At 46.9% G+C, this 15,647-nt stretch overlaps 1 protein-coding gene across 1 annotated transcript in view; it reads right to left on the bottom strand.

The window, feature by feature from the left end:
• The window catches only part of LOC134910695 (calpain-8-like), a 92,527-nt gene extending 87,740 nt beyond the window's left edge, over positions 1 to 4,787 (bottom strand). Inside the window, exon 1 of the mRNA XM_063919018.1 lies at positions 4,539 to 4,787. Coding sequence (XP_063775088.1) covers positions 4,539 to 4,775 — 237 coding nt within the window. The 5' untranslated portion in view covers positions 4,776 to 4,787. The remainder of the gene's footprint in view (positions 1 to 4,538) is intronic.
• Positions 4,788 to 15,647: the final 10,860 nt, after the last annotated feature.

Here is a 15,647-nt window from a genome sequence, read left to right as displayed (position 1 = left end):
AAGACTGATCATTGATGCTGTCGACTGTCGTACGTAAGACATAAAAACGTATGTGGCATGTGCGATGCCTGTTATTATACATAGGGGGTCATTCCGAGTTGATCGCACGCTGCAACTTTTTGCTGCCTGTGCGATCAGATAGACCCCGCCTATGGGGGAGTGTATTTTTGCATAGCAAGTGTGCGATCGCTTGTGCAGCCGAGCTATGCAAAAACATTTTGTGCAGTTTCTGAGTAGCTTCTGACTTACTCACCCACTGCGATCACTTCAGCCTGTCAGGTCCCGGAAATTACGTCAGACACCCGCCCTGCAAACGCCTCGACACGCCTGCGTTTGCCTCACCACTCCCCAAAAACGGTCAGTTGACACCCAGATCCGCCTTCTTCCTGTCAATCTTCTAGCGTTCGCCGCTGTGAACACTTCTGTCGTTGCTCTGGTCGCTGCCTGGCGACAGCCGTCGCCGGGCAACGACGCGCATGCGCATTGGGGCCCACGCGCAGTCGCAGTTCAGACCCGTCCGCACGGCTGCGAAAAAAAGCAGCGTGCGAACGGGTCAGAATGACCCCCATTGTACATGGATACATTAGTAACCAGTAAATCACTAAGTCAGACAGATATTCCTTATCACACGGTTCCTGGGAGCTGAGATCTCGCACTACCAGCCACACCCCTCATACACCCAGCCAGCCACACCCCTCATACACCAAGCCAGCCACACCCCTCATACACCCAGCCAGGCACACCCCTCATACAGCCAGCCACACCCCTCATACACCCAGCCAGCCACACCCCTCATACACCCAGCCAGCCACACTCCTCATACACCCAGCTAGCCACACCCCTCATACACCCAGCTAGCCACACCCCTCATACACCCAGCCAGCCACACCCCTCATACACCCAGCCAGCCAATCATCTTCTGCGCCGTCTCGCAGTCATAGTATATATCTATAATATTCTCCGCAGCTCTGTGGGGCAGATGTATTAAGCCTGGAGAAGTGATAAAGAAGCATCCCAAGTGATAGGTACCTAATGGATAAGGATATACAGGGTTATGGTGCGTAGTCATGCACTATAGTTATTAAAAAAAAAAAAAAGAGGAATAAACACAACGGCCGACATTAGCAACAGACAAAAATAATACAGCGTAGGAGACCACACATAGGTTGAACTCGATGGACAAATTGTCTTTTTTCAGCCTCAGAAACTATGTTACTATGTTACTTTGTATATGATAAGTGGAAGGTGATAACGCATCAGCCAATCATTTTTGAAAAATGACAGTTAGGAGCTGATTGGCTGATGCATTATCACCTTACACTTATCACTGCTTTATCACTTCTCCAGGCTTAATACATCAGCCCCAGTGTCCGGGCAGCCACCACCTGACCTGAAGATGTGGCGGCTGGAAGTGGTCACTATGCAGGACCGTACTATCACCTGACAATCATTATCACTTGTCCTCCATCATTGATATTCTTTATTTTCCTTTTAGAACGCAATCTCTGTCTTCCTTTCATTCCCCCTCCACACCACTTATGCTATCTATACAGTGTCGGACTGGGGCATGAAGGGCCCACCGGGGAATGCAGTTATAGGGGCCCATACTTAGGGGTGTGGCCAGCCTACAAAGGGGGTGTGGCCAGCCTCCACACAGGCTTGAAATACACAATAGTTTAGTGCAGTGTAATGCAACATATCTACCATTTATAATACAAGTGCACAGTCTGGAACCTGATCCCTAGAGGAAGGAGTGGGCCCTCAGGCAGTGGGGCCTACCGGTGGTTTCCCTGTACCCCTGTGGGCCAGTCCGACCCTGTATCTATACCGCTCATCCCCCATCAGTTGCTAACATCTCAGCCTTCATGATTGCCCCCTCTCAGCATCATATTCTCCATGTACAGTATATCCTTTATCATCATTATTCTTCACTTACCCCCTCATTATAATTCCTCATTAACCCCACATCCTTATATTATTACTGTCCCCTCACCCCACCGGGCCTCTGCACTGGTCCAGATAACCAGTTCTCCTCTGAGTAGAGAAGGGACGGCCATCGACCATTGATTGGTAGCAACCATTGATGGTCTGACACTGACTGAGAATCGTTTCACCATCGATGTATGTCTGCACATGTATAAGAGGTGACCATGGACGGTTTAACCTCCTGTCAGTGCCCGTGTTCTACAGGAGGACCTCTTGGTTTGTATTAAATGAGGCACATGGGGGTGCAGCCACCTGGGCATAAATCTTGGCGCAATTTCTCAAACCGAGGGCCCCAGCAGGCCCAAGGGCGATTTAGTACTGAGCGTTTTCCTTACACAAAGATCTTCCACCGTCTCTTTTTAAAAGCTGGGCTGAATAGGAAAGCTGACTGGTGGCTCTCTGTATTCCATCCACCATTGTATAAATTATCGTGCGTGCTGACAAGGCGTTTCCTGCGTGGATCAATAAGACCCTTAGCTAAAGAACCCATTGAAGCCGCAATGTTTGCACAAGATACAGGTAGCAGACGCACAGGAAGCCCAGGTACGCGTTACCTGGTGAGCCATATGGCGTCTATATGGTGAGTGCAACCTATTGAGAGCTACAGAAGACATACACACATGAAATAAAATATACTGTATACACACTACAGATAAATCGCAGACCCAGATCATCACGTGCACAGTGCGGCTTCTGCGCAGATCTAAAACCATCAGAGATGACCGAATTAATGTGCGTCTCTGAAAGCTTCCCACTGTACAGTTAAACTGGCTTCGGCGTCTTACTATCGGCGGCCATTCTGCGCAACCATTGGGTTCTGCGTCTTCATTCATACACAAGCGGCGGTTCTGAGACGCCTCCAGCAGGTGTCTTAGTGCAAATCCCGGCGGCTGCGGCATTTGCGTACGTTCGCACAGCCACTGCGTATGGGATCGCAGCTGCAACGGCATTTGTGTACATCCCTGAATCAGGCCCGTAGAACTCAGTTCTGGGTTTTGTGATAAATACCTTATAGTAGTTCCCCTCCCTCTCTAATTGGGGCAGGTGAGACCCTAGGTGACCGGACGCGCACCGGCGTACTCGCAATCATCCAGCCACGTATGCGCAGTGTGATGAAGTTGCGATCTCTATCGTGGCGAATGTAGCAGACCAGAGATGGAACGCAAGAACTCTCTGGCTGGGCTCCACCAATAGAGAGCAGTGAGAGGACGCCATCTAAAGGTGGTGGCTGCTACTGCAAGCAAGTTTTGAGACAGCTCCTGCATATTTGAATGTACTTGATAAAGGCTTCCTTCAAAGCTGATTGGTTGCCATGGGCAACTTCTCCACTGGACCTATTCTCCGCTCTTTTCACTGCTTCATAAATAGACCCCAAAAACTATTGTCTAAGCGGTTAGCATTATTGATTACCAGTCCTGAGATCATGGGTTCAACCGCCAATTCCGAGCAATGCTCGATCTGTGTGGAGTTTGCATGTTCTCCTCACGTGTGCATGGATTTCCTCCAGGGTGCGCTGATTTCCCACCACACTCCAAAAACATACAGGAAGGTTTATTGGCTTCTGGCAAAAAAAACTGACCTGTGTGTGTGTCCATGTGATAGGGAATATATGGGACAAATGTAACAAGCCATGGAGAGAGATAAAGTGGACGGAGATAAAGGGGTCTATTCATGAAGCAGTGAAAAGTGTGGAGAAGGGAGAAAGGGGAGAAGTTGCCCATGGCAACCAATCAGCATTGAAGTAACATTTATAACTTGCATGTTATAAAATTATACAGAGCTGCTGATTGGTTGCCATGGGCAACTTCTCCACTGGCTCACTTCTCCGCTCTTATCACTGCTTCATGAATAGACCCCAAAGTACCAGCCAATCAGCTCCTAGCTGCCATGTTACAGGCTGGGTTTGAAAAATGACAGTTGTGTGCTGATTGGCTGGAGCACCATTTATCATACGCAACAAGTTTTATCATCCACAAGTTTTATCACTCGTTGATAAATGGGCCCCTTTAACTCCATCCACTTTATCGCTCTTCAAGGCTTACTACGTAGACCCCATGGAGTGTAAGCTCTGCTGGTGCAAGGACTAATGTGAATGACTGAAATATATGTGGGCACTATCAGTAAAAGTTAATAAATACTTAATTAAGGTGGACATGTACTAAGCAGTGATAAAAGTGGAGAAGTGAGCCAGTGGAGAAGTTGTCCATGGCAACCAATCAGCATTGACGTATCATTTATAATTTGCATACTATAAACGTATACAGAGCAGCTGATTGGTTGCCATGAGCAACTTCTCCACTGACTTACTTCTCCACTTTTATCACTGCTTTGTAAATGTCCCCCTAAGTCAACTATTATATAATAAACCGTCACACCTCACATAGGGACCTGCTGCATTTGGGACACCTTGGCGAGATGCGCTACTTACCATCACCGGTAACCACACCTTATTGTCCCTGTCTCTTGCCCCCATGTATTGCTACTACTAGTACTACAGATAAATACAAGAGAAAGCTGCGTTATGCAGAATGGGTACAGAGAGCTGTCCTTACCGTGGGTCTCTTCCATACAATCCCTTGGGTCTTTGGAGAATTGGGTCCCAGGTCCTTGTAACCCAGGGCTGAGACGCAGGCAGGAAACTGGTCATCCTTGAACAGGACTTTGGAAGACAAGCATTGTGCCCGGAGTTCCTCGAAGTCCTGATTTAAGTACTTCACCGGGTTCTTGTTGGTGCCAAGCCCCTCGGCTACAGCTCTGTCCTTAGACACTTGAGCTGCGACTCCAGACATGTTACCTCTGCGCTGGGTGACAGACCCTGACAGCCTGACACAGGCAGCGAGAGGTATATATTAGGAGGCAGGTGTACGTCAGGCAGTGCTGGGAGGGGACAGCTAATCTGTGGAATCACAGAAGTGTAAATATGTGCACAAGACAAGGGGAGGAAAGACACCCATTGCAGTGCTGTGAATGGGAGAGAAACTGCAGCCAACTGGGCTACTATAAGTATACTGGGATCCGTTTGGATGGTCGACCGTGTTAAAGTCGACAGTCATTAGGTCGACCACTATTGGTCGACATTGACACACACTTACCTACTTTGCTGCCCCCTCCTCCGGGGGGGAGGCAGCGTTGTAGGTGCATGGGGGCGTGGCCGGCAGCAGGGTGGGCGGTCTGGGGGCGTGGCTGACAGGGAAGTGGACAGTCCGGGGGGCGTGGCATCAGGATCGCGTAATTGTGGCTCCACCCCTCACCCCCCCCCCCCCCCCCCCACACACACACACACACACACACACACACTATGCAGTGCCGAGAAAAGAGGCGCTGTATAGCGGGGTGCGAAGCTACGATGACGCGATTCAGTGCAAATCACATGTTCTCTGGTGCGGGCATCCGAGGAGGGTCGTGGAGGGGCTGCAGGGAAAGCGGGAAGCTTGCCCACCTTTCCGGGGGGCCGGGAGGGCCACCCAATTTTCGGGAGCCTCCGGCCATTCCGGGAGGGTAGGCAAGTATGCATTGACATGGTCAACATAGGCAAATGGTCGACACAGGACAGGTCGACACATGAAAAGGTCGATATGGCTTTTTTTTTACGATTTTTACTTTTTCATACTTTACCATCCACGTGGAATACGACCGGGAACGGTAACCTGTGCCGAGCGCAGCGGTAGTGGAGCGAGGCACCTTGCCCGCAGCATGGCGAGTGAAGCGAGCCATACAAGGGGACGCGGTACACTAATTGGGGTTCATGGTTATGTTACGGAAAAAATTACACCAAAAACAGTTTTAAAAAATCCATGTCGACCTTTTTGTGTGCCGACCTGTCCTGCGTCGACCATTTAATGTGTCAACTATTAGTCCATGTCGACCAATAGTGGTTGACCTAATGAATGTTGACATTAACATGGCCGGCCAATCATACCAGAACCAATTATACTACGCAGGAACCTAATTGCATGCAATTTTGGCCCTCATTCCGAGTTGTTCGCTCGCTAGCTGCTTTTAGCAGCTTTGCACACGCTAAGCCGCCGCCTACTGGGAGTGAATCTTAGCTTATCAAAATTGCGAACGAAAGATTCGCAATATTGCGATAAGACATCTCTGTGCAGTTTCTGAGTAACTCGTGACTTACTCTGCCAGTGCGATCAGTTCAGTGCTTGTCGTTCCTGGTTTGACGTCACAAACACACCCAGCATTCGCCCAGACACTCCTCCGTTTCTCCAGCCACTCCCGCGTTTTTCCCAAAAATGGTAGCGTTTTTTCACACACTCCCATAAAACGGCCTGTTTCCGCCCAGAAACACCCACTTCCTGTCAATCACATTACGATCACCAGAACGAAGAAAAAGCCGTGAGTAAAATTCCTAACTGCATAGCAAATTTACTTGGCACAGTCGCACTGCGGACATTGCGCATGCGCATTAGCGACTAATCGCTCCGTTGCGAGAAAAAAATAACGAGCGAACAACTCGGAATGACCCCCTTTCTTTTATACTTCCTGGAATATTACATGCACAAGCGATGCAGCAAATCTGCATTGTATGCTCTTTATTATTCCAGCTTGCTCCCTCCGGGCCTATATAATGCTGATCTCGTGGGGTCCATAGCTGGTTCATGCATGTGTGGTGGGGACCAGAACTGGCCAGCAAAGAGTCTTCTTACCGCCGCCAGCAAGCAAGGCTGCCATCAGAATTTGTGGGGCCTAGTACAGGTGTACCAGACAGAGCCCCCCTTCACGACTAATGCCAATGATCAGTCTGTGTGCGCAGCCATCTTACAGTCACGCTGACTCGCTGAAGAGATCTGGACGTTCAGCATTAAACTCCCAGATCTCATCCATTAGTCCTTAGAGAGAGATAAAGTAACAACCAATCAGCTCCTAACTGTCATTTTTCAAACACAGCCTGTAACACGGCAGTTAGGAGCTGGTTGGCTGATGCTTTATCTCTGTCCAAGGTATAGTACATAGACCCCTTATTAGCCACCAGTGTGGTACCGATCCCACCTCCTGGTGTTGGTGGCGAGTGGCTGCGTTGGTGTGTTTGTGTGTAATGGCCCTCATTCCGAGTTGTTCGCTCGGTAAAAATCTTCGCATCGCAGCGATTTTCCGCTAAATGCGCATGCGCAATGTTCGCACTGCAACTGCGCCAAGTAAATTTGCTATGCACTTTGTAATTTTACTCACGGCTTTTTCATCGTTCTGGCGATCGTAATGTGATTGACAGGAAATGGGTGTTACTGGGCAAAAACAGGCCGTTTTATGGGCGTGTGGGAAAAAACGCTACCGTTTCCGGAAAAAACGCAGGAGTGGCCGGAGAAACGGAGGAGTGTCTGGGCGAACGCTGGGTGTGTTTGTGACGTCAAACCAGGAACGACAAGCAGTGAAATGATCGCAGATGCCGAGTAAGTCTGGAGCTACTCAGAAACTGCTACGAGGTGTGTAATCGCAATATTGCGAATACATCGTTCGCATTTTTAAGATGCTAAGATTCACTCCCAGTAGGCGGCGGCTTAGCATGAGCAAATCTGCTAAAATCCGCTTGCCAGCGACCAACTCGGAATGAGGGCCAATGTGTTTTGTTTTGGTTTTTTTGCTTTTGCAGCACAATTTATTGTGTAGCATTTCTTCTTCTTGTAACCCCAGATAAAAGCTTCTGTTTATCTCTACTCGTTGTTATTTCCTGTAATGGGCAAAACATAATCAGATTATAAATTGGGTCGTCATTATGTACTTAAAGAATTTGGTTTTTATGCTATCTTCAGTCTCCTCGTAAGTTCAGCATGTGATGCCCCAAGGGCCGTCCACGTGGACATGTCTTCTGATTGGGCTCCAGACATAAGGCCACTTCCACCTGAGAGATAGCAAAGCAGGAGGTCCACTGATATCATTGCCATACAGATGACTGACTGACTGACTGACTGATTGATTGATTGATTGATTGATTGATTGATTGATTGATCAGCATTTATTCATATAAGTCCATTGTGCTTAAAAATTGGGAACAAACTAAGTTACCAAGTAATAGAATGAGACTGGGTAATTACAGACAGACAAGGAGGTCGGAGGGCCCTGCTCACACGCTTACAATCCAAAGGACAATAGGAATTTAATAGATGAGGATACTGTATGTGCTACAGGTTATCGGTGGTCTGTATGATCCACCCACACAGCAATGCTGGTCTGGAGTCAGAGGATTGTTGGAGGATAAAAAGGGAACACATGAAAGTTTTGTGTGATCTGTGTAGTGGGACAGGGTGCAGGATGAACGTGTGTTTCAGGTTGCTGCAAGATAACACTTGTGGCATAGTTTTCTCATAGCAACCTCAGAGCCATGGGGAGACTGTACCCAGAGATCCGGACTGTGGTACGCATATACTGTACATTGTATATACTGTATATAACCACTGCAAAATGATTAATGGGCAGTAAGTGAAGAATTAGAATAATACTGTATGTAAAGAGTCGGATGTAATTGAGAGAAGGTCTGATGCCCAATCTCCTGTTATCACTGCGTCATCATGAGCCTGTTAGTATAATGGCACGTGCGGAGGCCTGGGGCAAACACAAGACTTTCTATAGTGCAGATTCCATATCACAATATATATATCTTACTACCTATTCCGGTATATACCTGTACTATCTGCTCCTACTTTACAAACTGGGTACCCACCCTCTCCCGCGACACCCCTCCAGGACTATTTGGTATGCAGACACGTGCTTATACTGATCTGAGCCAGACAACCCTTGAGACGCTAATGAATAAATATTAGGTAAATATCCAGGTGCTGATGAGTTACAGTGTAGGAGCCACAAGGGGGTATTATTGTAAATCTCTCCAGCTATTGACTGTAGTACATAATGTCGTAGTACAGTATCCATAATAACACAGCTTTTTGTTCTATATTCAGGGCTCACTGACTAAATACAGCATCTGCTCTGTAATCCCACAGTTAGCAGATTTTTATTTATTAGGTCGCAAATTGTAATTGTCAAATGCCTTAAAATGCCTGGAGGTGGGCTTCAAGTTCCGCAGGAAAGGGGGAAATGCAAAATAATTCCCAAAAATCTGAATAAAAATGTAATTTATGGAAAAAAAAAATTCTGGTCATTATACTGTTTGGCAAAAATCCAGTGAACCTTTAAAACGCTGTGAGCTACGGCCAGCAGTAACCCCATATAGATAGCAAGATACCCTTTCTCCAACGGACCCCTAATATTCTCCCTTTTACAGTCACAGTTCCCCTGTCCTATTTGGAAGAGTACCGGCCTTTTTCGCTCAAAATGTGCGTCTTATTTGCATAAATGAATAATCTGGGAGCGAGAAAACGACATTGCTGGATTACACTGTTATTGCGCCAATTGTACATCTGAGTCTGAATTTGTGCAAAACACCAATCAACGCAAGCGTCTTTTCCTCACACCAGGTTCCGTTGTACTTAATCAATGATTTATTACATGTGTAAAACAAATTCCTGTACTGTTAATGTTGCAGCCTGGCGTCTACTTTGAGCGGCTTTTTGCTGATTTTGTGATGCATGTAATATGCGAAATGTAAAGAAAACTACAGTACGCTACTCTCAGAGTGTCTCAGTCGCGCCAGACATCTCACGCCGTATGTTGTACAGACACTCGGTGTGGGAGGACACTTCTGTGTACCATTAAAACAATACTTTATGTAATTTCAGACAAGAAAAACGCACAATATAACAGCGTTCGACTGTATCTGTGAAGTTACTAAACAGTAATGCATGGCGCAGTCTAATATAACAAAATTGGCTTAAAAATCTTTTCATATATACAATAGAGTGAGATAGATGCAGATACACACAGACAACGGTAGCTGAGGAAAACGGTGATCAGCGGAGGCCGGGGCTCATTAGCCTATAATACTTCAGAGCACTCTCCTGGGTAAACCAGTCATATAATTAGGAAGTAATTGTCCCAAAAGAATTAAATAGACTACAAGTCCCAAATAGAAGCTGACATTTATCATAATGATGACAGTTATAATGGTGATAAGTTATAATGATGACAGTTATAATGGTGATAAGTTATGATGACAGTTATAATGGTGATAAGTTATAATGATGACAGTTATAATGGTGATAAGTTATAATGGTGATAAGTTATAATGAGGACAGTTATAATGGTGATAAGTTATAATGATGACAGTTATAATGGTGATAAGTTATAATGGTGATAAGTTATAATGATGACAGTTATAATTGTGATAAGTTATAATGATGACAGTTATAATGGTGATAAGTTATAATGGTGATAAGTTATAATGGTGATAAATTAAGCTGGTTCTTCAAACATAACAGTCTTGTGTTGGAAACCAAAGGAGCCATTTATCAACGAGTGATAAAACTTGTTGTGGAGGATGAAACTCGTTACATATTGATAAATGTTACTCCAGCCAATCAGCTCCTGTCATGTATTCCGCTCCCAATTGTCAGGTGTTAGAAAAATGACAGTTGGGAGCTGATTGGTTCGAGCACCATTTATCATACACAACGAGTTTTATCATTCACAACAAGTTTCCTCACTCATTGATAAATGGGCCCCCCAGTACCTTGTTGCCGACTGGTTCTGTCCTTGCAATAGTGTCCAATAAAGCCGATTTTTCAGCTAAGATTAAAGTTATTTTACAGACTTTTGATAAAGTCACACACTGATTTAGGAATCGCTGCAAATACAGCTACAACTGCGAATTGGTGTCATGATACATCTGCAATTGAATCGCCACTTACTTCCACATGCAAGCTGTAACACCACCATCCACCCCTCACTCCCCGAAATGGACGTGACACCCCTGCATTTGAGTCACCACTCCCCAGTTACCTCCTACATGCAAGCTGTAACATCACCACCCACCCCTCACCCCCCGAAACGGACGTGACACCCCTGCATTTGAGTCACCACTCCCCAGTTACCTCCCACATGCAAGCTGTAACACCACCACCCACCCCTCATCCCCCGAAACGGACGTGACACCCCTGCATTTGAGTCGCCACTAGCAAGTTACCTCCCACATACAAGCTGTAACATCACCACCCACCCCCTGAAACGGACATGACACATCTGCATTTGAGTCGCCACTCCCCAGTTACCTCCCACATGCAAGCTGTAACACCACCACCCACCCCTCACCCCCCGAAACGGACGTGACACCCCTGCATTTGAGTCGCCACTCCCCAGTTACCTCCCACATGCAAGCTGTAACACCACCACCCACCCCTCACCCCCCGAAATGGATGTGACACCCCTGCATTTGAGTCGCCACTAGCAAGTTACCTCCTACATGCAAGCTGTAACACCACCACCCACCCCTCACCCCCCGAAACGGACGTGACACCCCTGCATTTGAGTCGCTACTCCCCAGTTACCTCCCACATGCAAGCTGTAACACCACCACCCACCCCTCACCCCCCGAAATGGATGTGACACCCCTGCATTTGAGTCGCCACTAGCAAGTTACCTCCCACATGCAAGCTGTAACACCACCACCCACCCCTCACCCCCTGAAACGGACATGACACCTCTGCATTTGAGTCGCCACTTCCCAGTTACCTCCCACATGCAAGCTGTAACACCACCACCCACCCCTCACCCCCCGAAACGGATGTGACACCCCTGCATTTGAGTCACCACTCCCCAGATACCTCCTACATGCAAGCTGTAACACCACCACCCACCCCTCACCCCCCGAAATGGACGTAACACCCCTGCATTTGAGTCAACACTCCCCAGATACCTCCTACATGCAAGCTGTAACACCACCACCCACCCCTCATCCCCCGAAACGGACGTGACACATCTGCATTTCAGTCGCCACTAGCAAGTTACCTCCCACATGCAAGCTATAACACCACCACCCACCCCTCACCCCCCAAAACGGACATGACACATCTGCATTTCAGTCGCCACTAGCAAGTTACCTCCCACATGCAAGCTGTAACATCACCACCCACCCCTCACCCCCCGAAACGGACGTGACACATCTGCATTTCAGTCGCCACTAGCAAGTTACCTCCCACATGCAAGCTGTAACATCACCACCCACCCCTCACCCCCTGAAACGGACATGACACCTCTGCATTTGAGTCGCCACTCCCCAGTTACCTCCCACATGCAAGCTGTAACACCACCACCCACCCCTCACCCCCGAAACGGATGTGACACCCCTGCATTTGAGTCACCACTCCCCAGATACCTCCTACATGCAAGCTGTAACACCACCACCCACCCCTCACCCCCCGAAATGGACGTAACACCCCTGCATTTGAGTCAACACTCCCCAGATACCTCCTACATGCAAGCTGTAACATCACCACCCACCCCTCACCCCCCGAAACGGACGTGACACATCTGCATTTCAGTCGCCACTAGCAAGTTACCTCCCACATGCAAGCTATAACACCACCACCCACCCCTCACCCCCCAAAACGGACATGACACATCTGCATTTCAGTCGCCACTAGCAAGTTACCTCCCACATGCAAGCTGTAACATCACCACCCACCCCTCACCCCCCGAAACGGACGTGACACATCTGCATTTCAGTCACCACTCCCCAATTACCTCCCACAAGACCATTCCAATACAAAACTATCAACAGCGTACAATTGCAGCATTACGTCCAACTCTGAATAAGGCACATAGAGATATACATGGAGATTAGTGATGTGCACCGGAAATTTTTTCGGGTTTTGTGTTTTGGTTTTGGATTCGGTTCCACGGCCGTGTTTTGGATTCGGACGCGTTTAGGCAAAACCTCCCTGAAATTTTTTTGTCGGAATCGGGTGTGTTTTGGATTCGGGTGTTTTTTACAAAAAACCCTCAAAAATAGCTTAAATCATAGAATTTGGGGGTCATTTTGATCCCATAGTATTATTAACCTCAATAACCATAATTTCCACTCATTTTCAGTCTATTCTGAACACCTCACACCTCACAATATTATTTTTAGTCCTAAAATTTGCACCGAGGTCGCTGGATGGCTAAGCTAAGCGAAACAAGTGGCCGACACAAACACCTGGCCCATCTAGGAGTGGCACTGCAGTGTCAGGCAGGATGGCACTTCAAAAAAATAGTCCCCAAACAGCACATGATGCAAAGAAAAAAAGAGGCGCAATGAGGTAGCTGTGTGACTAAGCTAAGCGACCCAAGTGGCCGACACAAAGACCCAAGTGGCCGACACAAACACCTGGCCCATCTAGGAGTGGCACTGCAGTGTCAGACAGGATGGCACTTCAAAAAAATAGTCCCCAAACAGCACATGATGCAAAGAAAAAAAGAGGTGCAATGAGGTAACTGTGTGACTAAGCTAAGCGACCCAAGTGGCCAACACAAACACCTGGCCCATCTAGGAGTGGCACTGCAGTGTCAGGCAGGATGGCACTTCAAAAAAATAGTCCCCAAACAGCACATGATGCAAAGAAAAAAGAGGCGCACAAAGGTCGCTGTGTGACTAAGCTAAGCGACACAAGTGGCCGACACAAACACCTGGCCCATCTAGGAGTGGCACTGCAGTGTCAGACAGGATGGCACTTCAAAAAAATAGTCCCCTAACAGCACATGATGCAAAGAAAAAAAGAGGCGCACCAAGGTTGCTGTGTGACTAAGCTAAGCGACACAAGTGGCCGACACAAACACCTGGCCCATCTAGGAGTGGCACTGCAGTTTTCTAGCGAGAGGATGAGTGCTTCCATCCTCATGTGAAGCTGAACCACTAGCCATGAACATAGGCCAGGGCCTCAGCCGTTCCTTGCCACTCCGTGTCGTAAATGGCATATTGGCAAGTTTACGCTTCTCCTCAGACGCTTTTAATTTTGATTTTTGGTAGAGATGAGCGGGTTCGGTTCCTCTGAATCCGAACCCGCCCGAACTTCAGGTTTTTTACACGGGTCCGAGCAGGCTCGGATCTTCCCGCCTTGCTCGGCTAACCCGAGCGCGCCCGAACGTCATCATCACGCTGTCGGATTCTCGCGAGGCTCGGATTCTATCGCGAGACTCGGATTCTATATAAGGAGCCGCGCGTCGCCGCCATTTTCACACGTGCATTGAGAGTCATAGGGAGAGGACGTGGCTGGCGTCCTCTCCGTTTAGAGAAGAGAGAGACACAGTATTTTGGGGAGCATTATTAGGAGGAGTACTACTATACTGTATACTACTATACTACTTGCTGAAGTGATATTTATAGATTAGATAATAGATAGTGTGACTGTAAGTGTATTATCTGACTTGTGGGGGAGACACTGACAGTGGGGAGCAGTTAGAGTCTGAGAGCAGGACTCAGGAGTACATATAACGTACAGTGCACACTTTTGCTGCCAGAGTCAGTGCCACACTGCCATTGTTGTGACCACACTGACCACCAGTATAATAATATATTTTGTGATTGTCTGCTTAGGCCTCGGAGTACTAGTTGCAAGTTGCAACGTGACCTGAAGTGACCACCAGTTTAATAATCAATCACCACCAGTTTAATATATATATATATATATATATATAATTGTATATAATATATATATATATATAATATTGTATACCACCTACCCGTGGTTTTTTTTTTTTCATTCTTCTTTATACATACTACTATAGTAGCTTACTGTAGCAGTCTGCGGTGCTGTGCTGACCTGACAGTGTCCAGCAGGTCCGTCATCAGTCATTACATAATAAATATATATAGTACCTGTCCAGCTGCAGTACTAGTGATATTATATTGATTTCATCTCATTATCAATAATTTATCATCCAGTCTAGACTCTATATTAGCAGCAGACACAGTACGTTAGTCCACGGCTGTAGCTACCTCTGTGTCGGCACTCGGCAGTCCATCCATAATTGTATACCACCTACCCGTGTTTTTTTTTTTTTCTTTCTTCTTTGTACATACTACTATAGAGTATAGTAGCTTACTGTAGCAGTCTGCGGTGCTGCTGAGCTGACAGTGTCCAGCAGGTCCGTCATCAGTCATCATTACCTAATAAATATATTATCTACCTGTCCGGCTGCAGTACTAGTGATATTATATATACATACATATATATATTGATTTCATCTCATTATCAATCATCCAGTCTATATTAGCAGCAGACACAGTACGTTAGTCCACGGCTGTAGCTACCTCTGTGTCGGCACTCGGCAGTCCATCCATAATTGTATACCACCTACCCGTGGTTTTTTTTTTTTTTTTCTTCTTTGTACATACTACTATAGTATAGTAGCTTACTGTAGCAGTCTGCGGTGCTGCTGAGCTGACAGTGTCCAGCAGGTCCGTCATCAGTCATCATTACCTAATAAATATATTATCTACCTGTCCGGCTGCAGTACTAGTGATATTATATATACATACATATATATATTGATTTCATCTCATTATCAATCATCCAGTCTATATTAGCAGCAGACACAGTACGTTAGTCCACGGCTGTAGCTACCTCTGTGTCGGCACTCGGCAGTCCATCCATAATTGTATACCACCTACCCGTAGTTTTTTTTTTTCTTTCTTCTTTGTACATACTACTATAGAGTATAGTAGCTTACTGTAGCAGTCTGCGGTGCTGCTGAGCTGACAGTGTCCAGCAGGTCCGTCATCAGTCATCATTACCTAATAAATATATTATCTACCTGTCCGGCTGCAGTACTAGTGATATTAT

This window comes from Pseudophryne corroboree, chromosome 4 (assembly GCF_028390025.1).
Source record: "Pseudophryne corroboree isolate aPseCor3 chromosome 4, aPseCor3.hap2, whole genome shotgun sequence".
Classification (NCBI taxonomy): Eukaryota; Metazoa; Chordata; class Amphibia; order Anura; family Myobatrachidae; genus Pseudophryne; species Pseudophryne corroboree.
Note: the sequence above shows the minus strand (reverse complement) of the source record. Positions and strands in the feature narration are given on the sequence as shown.